Below are 11,579 nucleotides of genomic sequence, written 5' to 3'. Positions count from 1 at the left end.
GACATCGATAGGTAGTATAGAACTTATTTGGTAATTACTCATGCTGACATATTGAGATCGGTCAGTCAGATAACTTTTAAATAAACTCAACGATGTTCCCCGAATGCCAGCAAAATCCAATTTTTTTAAAAGAATATCTCTGTCGACTGTATCAAATGCTTTTGATAAATCTAGAAAAAGGCCTAACACATTTTCTTTTTTATCGAGACTTAGCTGTATACTATTCGTTAATTCAATCACAGCGTTAGTAGTAGAGGATTTCTCCCTGAAACCGTATTGCATTGAATAAAAGAAAGAATTGTTATTCAAGAAGGAAGACAATCGTTTAGATAGTATTTTTTCAAAAATTTTGTTGATTGTAGAAAGAACTGATATTGGTCTGTAATTGTTACAAAGTGATGGATTACCTGATTTGTAAATTGGTGTTACTCTAGCTGTTTTTAAAGTTCTAGGGTAAACACCACTTTGCATACAAAGGTTAAAAATGTCGCTTAAAATTGGACTGATTGCTTCAACTATAGCTTTAAGAAGAAATACGCTAATATTATCTTGGCCAGCGCTTGTGTTATTAGAAAAAGATTTAATGAGACAAGTTATTTCCATTTCATCGGTAGGAACGAGGAATAAAGTTCTATTACTGAAAGCTATGGTATTGTATTTATTAATAGAATCGGTACTGTTTGAAGAATGTTTAGAAGCCATGATTTGTCCAATAGATGAAAAATACTTATTGAATTCGTTGCAGATTAATGGTTGACTAGTAACTACGGAGTTAAAATCTAATGCTTGAACTTTATTTATTGAAGTGCTACTGACAACACGACCTAAGACTTCGTTAATGTTGTTCCACGTTTCTTTTGAGCTTTTAGAGTTGGTAAATTTGTTTGTGTAATAAAACTGCTTCAAATGTTGTGAGTAACTTGTAATCCTATTATTCAAATCATTTATCTTCGCATCTAAAATAACAACTGACTTCCCATGTCTTAAGTATTTCTTTCTTTTATTTCTTAAATTTTTATTCCAATTGATAAGTTTGAGTAATTCATCCGACATCCATGGAGTGATATTTTCTGAAGAAGTTTTAAGCTTGATTTTTTTAGTGCATTCGTGTAACGTGTTTTGAACTGTATTTGAAAAGTAATCATAAAACTGGTTTGGATCTGTAAATGAACTCATATAGGCTGGTGAAAAGCGCATTGTAAGAAGTTGATTCATTCTTTGAAAGTCAGTTCTGTACTTAAATCTTTCTTTCTGCTGTCGGTAAGGTGAATAAGGAAAATGGGTGTATACGAAGTTGTGATCACTATTTGGATTAAATATGGTGTCGTTCTTAATAGGAAATTTTTCATAAAAGTTAAAACAAACATGATCGAGTAGAGCTTGACTTGTAGGACGAGTAATGTGGATATTAGATATAAGAAAGCCATAACTCATTAAAGTATTATAATATTCATTCAATTTTTCAGATGGATTGAGAATATCAATGTTAATGTCACCCAGGATAAGATGAGGTGTATTGTTTAAACGGTCCAAATTGTTTTCTAAATGTTGCAGAAATTTGTTGAATGTATAATCGTTTGGTGGTCTATAGTAAGAGGAGATTAACAGTGGTAACGTCTTATTTAAATTGATTTTGATTTGAATAAAATGGAAACTAGAGATATCGCAAACATACGCATTGCAATCAATAACATCAAAGTCTATGCATTTAGAAACATAAACAGCCAAACCCCCACCAACACCTCTACATCGACAAGAAAAAATACTATTATAGCCGTTAATTTGATAAATTTGAGTGAGGTTCGGTTTTATCCATGTTTCACTTATAATAATAACGTCTGGTTTTAGTAATAATTTGTCAATATCTAATTTAAGGTTGTCAAAACGATCAATATTTGACACACTACGTGCATTGATTTGAAGTATCGATAAGAAGTTATCTTTTTTAATATTATGTAAGTAGTCATCAACACTTCCAAAATATCTATTGTTAGTCAATAACAAGGATAAATCTAAATCATGAAATGAATTGAAAAACTGCTCAAAATTGGACATAACCTAACTCTAATGATTAACAAAAATAATATAAAAAGAATATAAAAATAATGCTGAGAAAGAAAAACTTACTATTCTCCTTTATCCTCGCTGGCTTGACCGTTATTTTTTTTCTTCTGAGTAACAAGCAGGAACTCAATTTCTTCAATATCAGGTTCGTCGCAAATCCGGTGTCGCTGTTTGGTTTCCGGGTGATGGATCCAGGTAGAGCCTTGATATATCCAAGGTTTCCGCAGTCCCAGTTTTACAAGGTCTCTTGTTCGGTTGTGTAGTTTCCGTAGTTTCACTCTATCCTTGGTCAAATTGTCCTGAACTATGATCGACTTATTAGTAGATGAAACGTCCAGACGTTGAGGTGATAACGAATTGCCAAGGCTCTTCGCTCCTTTCATGAAACGCAATTTGCCTTCCAACTGATGAAATTTGACCACAATTGCGTCTGTCTTTTCAGATTTCAGAATAATTGGCCGCACTTCTTTAACTAACTGCTGTGTGTTGAGGCCAATTAGTTCGCTTAGCTTATGGAAGACGTCCAGATATTGTTTGGGCTGCTGCAGTTTTACACCCTTAATGATAATTTCCTCCTTCAGCTTATCCTGTCGAAGGTCTTGAACCTCTCGCTTGAGAAGACGATTTTCTGCTGAGATGGTATCTACTCGTTGCGTCAGTTTGAGTACAGTTTTCAGAAGTTCCTTGTTGAGATCTTCCAGATGGTCCAATTTTTCTAATTTGATAGAAATAGCCTAGCGATGTTTGATGATCCTGTGCTTCCCGGATTGTTATCGGTTGACTTCCTTACAGGTTTTTGGGTCACCTTGACGCCTTTCGAAGTACTTCCCGAGTGTCCAGTTTCCACAGCACCGCCCATATTTGAATTCTGTTTTGCTGCAAAAATGGCGGCTTACAGCGTCGATGGAATTCAAATCGAAAATTCAAAAATGGGTCCAATATTGACTGGAACTCAAATTTTTCACCACACGCGGGTCCCTTAAGGCTTTAGATATACCAGTGATTGAATTTTGCTGAGCATGAATTGATCAACCTTCTCTCGCTCACTGCTTTACTCGGAAGCAAAGGTTGCTTTGAGGCAGCGAAAACGACAAAACCGATGATGCATACGCTCTCACATGGCCCGCCTTCAAGAAGCAGTATACATTCGAGGCAGCGAATCCAAAAAACCAAACGAATGGCTCTCACTCATCTCCTGTTACATTCTTGAGGGAACCGAATTCAAAAGGCAGAGCAAACCCGAGTCTCCTCGTTTGTGCCTGGATCGAATACCCGACGTTTTTCTGCTATTGCTATTATTGCACAGCAACCGCACGCAGGCAGCTAGTTTTTTCGTTTCTTTTTCCTCCCCCCTCATTGCACTATACGTTGCGGGCCTGCAACGCAATAAGTTCGGTTGTTTTTGTTGTTGCCTCAACCTTTGCGGCGAGGTTGAAGAGGCTGGAGTTATTCAAATTCAACAACGTTAATGAGTATGTGTGCCTCGTCTTCTTCATGCATCATGTAGCAACCGAACGTTGAGAGAGTTGGTTCGGGGCAGCAAACGGATAGTGTCTCTCAGAGCAGATCCTCCTCATGGGGGGAGGTTTGAATGAATGTATATGTATAGTCTCCTGTATAGCTAAGCGAGGCCTCAAAGTGTGTATTTTGAATGCCTCTGATGAGAAAATTGGTGAGGATTTCAATCACTGAGATATACACAGAATCCGAAAAATTATTCCGTAATTATTATAATAATAATAATTATAATAATTATTATTTCAATTAAAATATTCCGAATGTATATGTCTAATTAGCCATATTAGAAGAATATATTTAATTTTTTTTAATATCCGTTGCATTTATGTTTATATTTTTACACTTTTCAGATCTGTTTGTTAAATCAAAACCGTTGTTGAGCACAGTAAAAATTTATTTTAAAATAAGCATTACTTTATTTTAAACAAGAGCGGCGGATCTCATTTAGAAAATATAATATATTTAGTTTTTTTTTATTGGAGCGAATATGTCAGAGTTCATTCGAAATTTATGTAATTGTTCCATGGTATCTTCCCACCGTTACAATCCTCCATAATCGCTTTGATAGGGTACTGTTTCGAATGACGTGAATTATGATTTACAGCATAGTTCAAATACAGCGTCGACAACTGGATGGTGGCGTATTTGGAACGGGATAGGAACCGATCAACGGTTGCCTTCAGGATGTTGTACATGTTCTTCAACTCGGCTGAAAGAACTTTTGTTACTGAAACGAGTTGAATTTAAATTTTTGTTAAGGAATATTCCGGTAATTTGACTAGTTTGAACTTACTTCTGACTTCATAGAGATTCAGATCGAACATATAATTGTAGTAGTTGAGCTGAAGGTACAAATCTGATTCCGAGTATTGTTGGATCAGAAGGCCTTTCTGACAGTGAATGCAGTGCGGGTTATTCTTAGTGGCAACCTGAGAGAGAAATTACAAAATATCTTAGATTTATTTTTAGGGAAAAAAATTTGAAATAAGAATACCTGAGAATAAAGTCTCGTGTTTTGATTGCAAATCGGGTTGTCACAGACCATCCACCTTTGATAGAACCGTTTAATATCCGCTCGAATGGCCAGTGTCAGCTCGTTGATGATAGCCGGCAGGTATTGTTGGGGTAGGACTGAGCAGCTGTCGTTGGCACACCGTTCGAAAATGGACTTGTGTTTTCCGCTATCCCGTTTGAAACCACTGGCCACCGGATTCTTGGTTCCACATGTAACGCACGTGAACTCGAATCGATGACATAGGCGATATTTCTGGGTGATGGTTTTCTGAACGGCTTCTCCATCGGCGTAGTCTCTATCTTGGTCCCGTGCTGCGCCAAGGCTTTGGAACTTTTTCGGATCCAACCCGAGGCATAGAGCTAGCCGGCAGGCATCTGTACCTTCGAGTGGTTCGCAGATACGGAATACAACGGGGAAAACCTGTTGCGATAAATAATATTCAACGTCCGGTTTGAGTTTGTCTTTGTTGGCGGGATCTTTGAGTTCATCGATGTGATAGGCACGTTTCATGGCAGCGGCCGATGTTCCATCTTCGCAGATAATGTAACCGACCACGTCACCACGCTTGAAGTTACGATTACGCTGCTTGTTCATTCGCACAGCAACCGAAACGTGTGGAAGCTGAGCCGTGTCCGAGTATTCGCTTAGAGGCCTCGTGAGTTGTTTTGTGATCTCTAGCAACGAGGGGAAAGTTACACCGTTCAACAGGTCTTCTTTAATCTTCTCCAACTTGAGGTGAATGTTTTCTATTCGCTCATCCATTGGTTTGTCGGACAGAATTTCGCTGAGAATGAAATTACCAGCGATAACTGCCAGTTTGGACCAATCTCGACGAACTATGTCCAGACCTTTGAGTTCCTGAGTACATTTGTATTCGTCACCGATCTTAGCGATCGAAACGGCTGCGTACTTTTTCTTTTTCAACAACAGCAAGTACTTGTAGATTCCATCCACATCTAGTTCCAGGCATTTGTAGGTTTTGTTCACAATCTGCTTGATGTTAGAACCAATTTTGAAAACCTGCTCGTAGTCGATGCTGTTGGTGTTGATCATGATACTGTCTGTATCACCGTAGATGACCTGGTAGTTCATTTTCTCAACGATACCCTTAGTGTTCATGAGAATTTCTCTGCCTTTAAGGGTGATCAGAGCGGCCATGTGCTGAGCGTAGAAACGAGACCTTGTATAACCGAGACATCCGTACAGAGAGTTTGCCGTTAACTTCAATGCCATCTGTCGAATGTTGTATTGCATTTTCAGTTCCGGTTCCAAACCAGATGCTTTCATCAACTGTTTCACTGCTTTACGACTCTCTACCAGTTTACGAATTTGCCGTGGTAGAATTCCCATCTCATCTGTTTGGAGAATTTCAGCCGATCCCTCTTCTTCTCCCGGAGCCGGTGGAAGCACAGTTGTGAAGCAGATATTGTACTCTTGAATGATGCTTGGATACAGGGAATTGAAATCCATAAGCAAAATAAACTTGTCGTAGAATCCTTTTATCGGATCCAGGACCAAACCTCCAGAATATGCGGCTTTACTTTTCGGTTTACGACGTTCTGCATTCTCTTGACCTTCCTGTGGTCCTCCCTTGAACAAAACCTTATCCGGCATAATGAAATCTTTCTCGTTGAAAGCATGCAGAAGCAGAAATTCATTTCTCTCGGCCCTTCCACCGTGCAAAGTTCGATTCATCAGATTACCGGCAATCTGAGTAATCTGCAATGCCAATGGAAGCACATTTAGCTCACACATCAATCGCAGTGTGTAAAAGTTATCCTGCATGGTCAATCCGATAAGTTGCTTCAAATCTGCCGAGTTTTCGAACATACCCGGAATATCATCCAGCAACACATCTTTACGTTCGCCTTCTTGAATTTTTAATACTTCCGTACACAACGTATTCAGGTCATAGCTACGAGATTTAATAAGCTCTTCGGCCGATGTTTTAACATCGCAAATCAACCGACCAACAAAAAAGTCATCCACGCGCCGACTTGAAGGACTCTTCATCTTCAAACGGCCGATGCGAGCCCATTGTTGAATTTTAAGCGTCATCAGTCGCTGGCAGATTAAATCCATTTGGAAATCGTACGCATCATGTGTGACGATCAAATCCGGATCGATGTTCCCGTAAATGGACAAAAACCAGTTAAGAAGCATGCGTTCGTTTTCACATTTGGTTACCTTTGTATTGAGTTTCGGATCGGCTGGGTTAAAATCGTACGGCCAGACAGTTCCATTAGGGCGTGCAACTCCACAAAAGTGTCTGTTAAAGGGCGGATTTGGTGGAGGTTTGTTCAAAGGAAATCGATCATGAACAAGCACCGATATCATCGAAATTTCGTTGGTGGCCTTGTTTAAAATGCTGCGAACGTTAATTGCGCAGACTACCAACGGGGGTGGAGCTACGGCTGAAGCATCCTGGGCAACGCTGATGCAGTTTATGTCCGGGACCGAAAACTCCACTTTACAGTGACTCGAAGGACTGGAATTTTTGGTGAAGTTTTTCAATTCCATCCAGCAAGGACCTTTCACTTTTCGTTCGATGAGAAATTGCTCCACGACATTTGTGTTCGTTCCGAAAATGTGAGAAATCGTTCGGTACTTTTTATCCAGTGCGGGTGCAGGCAGCTTAGCGCTGTACCGAACTTCCAAGTATTCACTCTGAGCTGGAACCTTCAATTCGCTCATTCCACTGGTGTAGGCAAAGTTCTTTGTAACTTTCTTGGTTCGGTACTTTGTAACTTTGAGCTTAGAACTTATATCGTTGCAAAATTCGTTATACACATCTAGGATGCTGACTTCTTTATCTAGATCCGTTCCGCTACGAACGTCAAGCTCCTTCTCCCTGGCCAGCAGGTACAAGCAACGATCCACATTGGTTACATGGACACAAACCGAAATGAACTCATTTGGTTTCTTTCCAGTTGGCATCTTTCCGAAAATGTAAATTTCTCCTTGACATTTGGCCGGGTCTGTCCAGGCGTCCCAGAACCAGAACCGAACCGTCTCATCGCTGTCCGCTGAAAAACTGCTGTCCATCTCGGTTATCATTTCGTCTTCCAACTCCGATATGCAAATGTTGCCCCACCCACTAAGCAGCTTCTCGGAATCGGTTTCCTTCATCGATGTCTCTGCTTCATTGGACGGATCTTTCTTCAGCTGGCTTACTGAACACTTTTGCGTGACTTGTGTTTCGACTTCAGCACCAGTTAAATCGAAATCATCGTCCAAAAAGTCCTGATCGATGGTTGACAAATCGGTTTCTAGCTCGGTCTTTACAACTGGAGCTGGGGTTGTCGGTTGAGAAATTTCTCTGGTCACTGTCTCTTCTCGAACTTCCTTTCTAGGAACTGCCGCAGGAGCTGTAAACTTAGCTTTTTCCTTCGGTTTATTGTCAGCTGAACTTTGCTTCAAAACTCTATCCAACATCTCTTCATCACTATCGTTTTCCTCAACTTTTTCGGTCTTTTTAATATTTTTGCTAAAATTTTCCATATACTTTTTCATCTCCTCGTCCTTGCTGACTGGTTTGGGTTTGGTCACCATTTTCATTGGTCGAATTTCCTTCACCGGTTGAATAACGCTGCTTTCGCCACCCGCGCCATCCGATGATTTGATTTCACCCAAAATGTCCGCCAGAATGTCATCGTCCGCGATTTTGGCCTTCGATTCACGTTCTTTGTTGAAATAATTTTTGAGCGATTTTCTCCCAGTGACAGGCCCTGAACTGGCCGGTGTAGTATCTTCTCGGCCACGTTTTTTGCCTTTCTTCTTATCAGATTTGTTTCCTTTGCGACTGCTGGAACCTTCCATATCGAGTTCGTCCTCGTCGAATACCTCCCGGCCATTTTCCACGTATCCAAATGCATCATCTTTGAAAAATTAGAAAATAAATATTTTAAATTATAAATCATTAAGATTTTTTAAGGAAAGTGTTTTCCTTAACCTGAATTAAAAGTTTATTGTAACTGAAAGTTTAAGTTAATAAATTACAAATTATGTTGTAGCCTCATATTGTATCATGAAAAATATCAGTAAATGACTCTTTTCCTAATTCAACGTATAGATAGGTTTTTAAGGGAAAGTTGATTTATTATATTGTTTAAAAAATTGAATATCAAAGCATATCACAATAGTTTGATCATGGAACAAAGCATAAATATTATGAATTTGATTTAAGTTTTACAATTTTAATTAGAAAACAAAATAACAACTATATACCTGGTACAAAATTTGTGCATTATCATTATCTTTTAAATTATTTTAGTAAGGTTTTTTTAGATTGCAAGCCAAAAATGGGAACACTTACCGTCGTCCTCGACAAAATCTTCCCGGACCCGTTCATTTACGATCCGGGCGTACTCGGACTCATCGACCTCATCGTATACGTTCTTGATTTCGTCGACCTCGTATTTGTTCTTGACACCGGCCGCTTTCAAGTTCTTGAGTCGCTCGAGAGCCGCAAAGCGGCCGTGTTTGTCGATTCGACGACGTTTGCTGCGCTGATCGGAACCTTGAATGAAAAATACGCGGTCATTCATGAATTCGTCTTCAGCAGTGGACACACCTTTTATCATATCGTTTTAGTTAAAATCCTGTACTTACTTGGCGATTCGCTCATTTCGAATGGTAACTTGAATTTAAGTAATTTCTATTGTGAACATAAGATTTGCAGTAAATTCCGAATAACACACCAAAATCACGAAAATAACTCAGCGATTCAAAATTTACGAATCAATTTCGCGAAGCACTTTTGAAAATCCGTGCGACATCTGTTTGTTTTGGCGCCAAACACGCACACAACGAGCATGTTCGAAATTCGAACATTGCCTTTGAGCGCCATCTCGTTGCTACTAGCGTAAATTTGGCGGGATTAAAGCACATTAAAGTGTGAAGAACAACAATTGGGTGCTTAAATTTGTTTCTGTACTCAGATCACACTGCATTATAATGCTCCAATTTCAGTTCTCGTGAAAAGGAAAAAATTTATTTCGTCAATAAGTCAACAACGCGACTAAACTCAATTTTGCCACAAGGTGGATTTGATGTGGAATGGTTGAAGGGTGAAAATGAAATTAATCGAAATGTTGAATTGTCACAGCTGATCAGAATTCAGAGAAAAAATCTTGATCTGTGCAGTCTTTAACTAGCGGCATAATTTCAAATCGATTTTGCATAAGTGAAAATCAAATCAAACCAAACCAGATTTTGATAACAGAAAGATCTGTCGAAACAGTCACAACATTAAAAATTCAATCTCAGACATATTTGTCGTCTATTTGGTTGGGAAACGTCTTGAATAAAAATTTGTAATTGATTTCCTTTAACGTCTGTTAGTTACAGAAATTTCCTCAACCTGAACTTAAAGTTAATAGTAACTGACAGATGTTTAAGGAAATAAATTACAAATTTTTATTCCAGACTTTACCCAACCAAATAGACGACAAATATGTCTGAGATTGAGTTTTTAATAATTTGACTGTGGTACGACAGCTCTTTCTGTTATCAATCTGGTTTAGTTTGATTTTCACTTGCAAAATTGATTTGAAATTATGCCGCTAGTTGAAGACTGCTTCAACTGAAACACGTGTTCATGTTCATCAAGAATTAAATCGTTTCCTAGCTAGGTTTCCTAAAATTTTTAAATGCCTTGTTGGGCCTTTTTCGAATATTATAAATCCCGCCGTATCACGTTCGCAACCAAAACTGTCAGTCGGGCTGAATCTGTCAAAAAGTTTGATTGCGAAAATCGCGCCGTCCCCGGATTCCGTCGTCGTCTCGTGAAACAGCAGCAAGCTTGTGCAGTTTCGGGATTTTTGATGCGTTGCGTGTGCTACAGATTTTGAGTTTTTCTCCAGTTTTGCAGAAATTGATTACGAATTTCAACCTTCCTGGAGGAAAAGTGTCCGTAGCAGTTTTCCGCATCCGTCCTTCCTATTTTCCCCGGTTGGTGTTGGTTGGTTATTCGGCAGATTCGGAACCAAGAGATTTTTTTTGTTGAGGTAAGTCGCAAAATGGTGAAGATTTTTACGGCCGCTAGACATGTGCTTTTCTCAATTACACGAAGTTTCGTCGATAATGTAAGCATTTTTTACGCAATTCCAATCAATAGTCAAATGAATGGAGTAGAGTACTAGACACAGTAATGGCGTATCTATCAGTAGTTGCCTGTTGCCAACTGGGACACGAAAATTATTCTTGTGCGATTCTCATGCTTTTGCTAGTATGAAAAACAACATAACCTTGATCTGGGTGGTACTTCTTTTTTTTGCAAATGGATGTTAAATGCGTCATAGGCGGCTGGAAATCACATTAGACAAACGGAAGCTGTTCATTAATCACAGTAGTCAGTAAATTTTTACCTTTAATTTTTTTTTATAACAGATTTGTTCCTAAGTAATTACTCTAAACGGAATCTTCCGAAAACAAAAATGACCGGCACAGAAAACAAAGCGGTCAAGGCCGTAGATTCGGCTTCCGATGGCGAGGACCAGGTTCCAGATTTTCTGGAAGATCCGGCATACATGAGCTCGGCTTCCCGTCGTCTGATGATGAAGGAAGTCGTAAAAGCCCTTCCGGACAAGGTCCAACATAAAGTCAATGCCCTGAAACATTTGCAGAAAAAGTATCTGGCCCTGGAGGCCAAATTTTTCGAGGAAGTATACGCCTTGGAGTGCAAGTATCAGGAGCTGTATCAACCTCTGGTTGACCGTCGGAAAAATGTAATCACTGGCGATGCGGAACCGGAAGCCGGTGAGGCCGAATGGGTTGATCCCGAGGGTGAGGAGGACATGGAGCTGGATGCCGAGGTTACCGAAAGGTTCAAGCGTATGGCTCTCAACTACAAAAATCAACACTCCAATCTCATCAAGGACTCGAAGGGTATTCCGGCCTTCTGGTTGACGGTGTTCAAGAACACCCAAACGATGGCCGACATGATCCAGCCCCATGACGAACCGGTTCTGGCCTTCCTGAC

At 39.5% G+C, this 11,579-nt stretch overlaps 2 protein-coding genes across 2 annotated transcripts; one reads left to right on the top strand and one right to left on the bottom strand.

Moving 5' to 3' along the window:
• Positions 1 to 3,965: 3,965 nt before the first annotated feature.
• Positions 3,966 to 9,369, bottom strand: LOC129760797 (DNA polymerase alpha catalytic subunit). Its single transcript, XM_055758463.1, has 5 exons — positions 9,209 to 9,369; positions 8,913 to 9,116; positions 4,577 to 8,475; positions 4,376 to 4,511; positions 3,966 to 4,309 (listed from the first exon to the last, which is right to left on the bottom strand). The coding sequence occupies exons 1-5, from the start codon at positions 9,222 to 9,224 to the stop codon at positions 4,080 to 4,082; spliced, it is 4,485 nt and encodes a 1,494-aa protein (XP_055614438.1). The 5' UTR covers positions 9,225 to 9,369; the 3' UTR covers positions 3,966 to 4,079.
• Positions 9,370 to 10,339: 970 nt separating this feature from the next.
• On the top strand, positions 10,340 to 11,574 carry LOC129760798 (nucleosome assembly protein 1-like 4; the record flags this gene model as incomplete). The annotated part of the gene is made up of 2 exons (XM_055758464.1): positions 10,340 to 10,605; positions 10,988 to 11,574. A coding segment is annotated over exon 2 (540 nt), but the record flags the coding sequence as incomplete, so codon positions are not given.
• Between the last annotated feature and the right edge of the window lie 5 nt (positions 11,575 to 11,579).

This window comes from Uranotaenia lowii, unplaced genomic scaffold, assembly GCF_029784155.1.
Source record: "Uranotaenia lowii strain MFRU-FL unplaced genomic scaffold, ASM2978415v1 HiC_scaffold_770, whole genome shotgun sequence".
NCBI classification, from domain to species: domain Eukaryota; kingdom Metazoa; phylum Arthropoda; class Insecta; order Diptera; family Culicidae; genus Uranotaenia; species Uranotaenia lowii.
Note: the sequence above shows the minus strand (reverse complement) of the source record. Positions and strands in the feature narration are given on the sequence as shown.

Excerpts from the sequence above, each read along its gene's own strand:
- LOC129760797 (XM_055758463.1), bottom strand. Across the intron at positions 4,512-4,576 it reads ACACGAGACTTTATTCTCAG|GTTGCCACTAAGAATAACCC; the intron begins GTATTCTTATTT and ends TTTCTCTCTCAG. Across the intron at positions 4,310-4,375 it reads GAATCTCTATGAAGTCAGAA|TAACAAAAGTTCTTTCAGCC; the intron begins GTAAGTTCAAAC and ends AACTCGTTTCAG.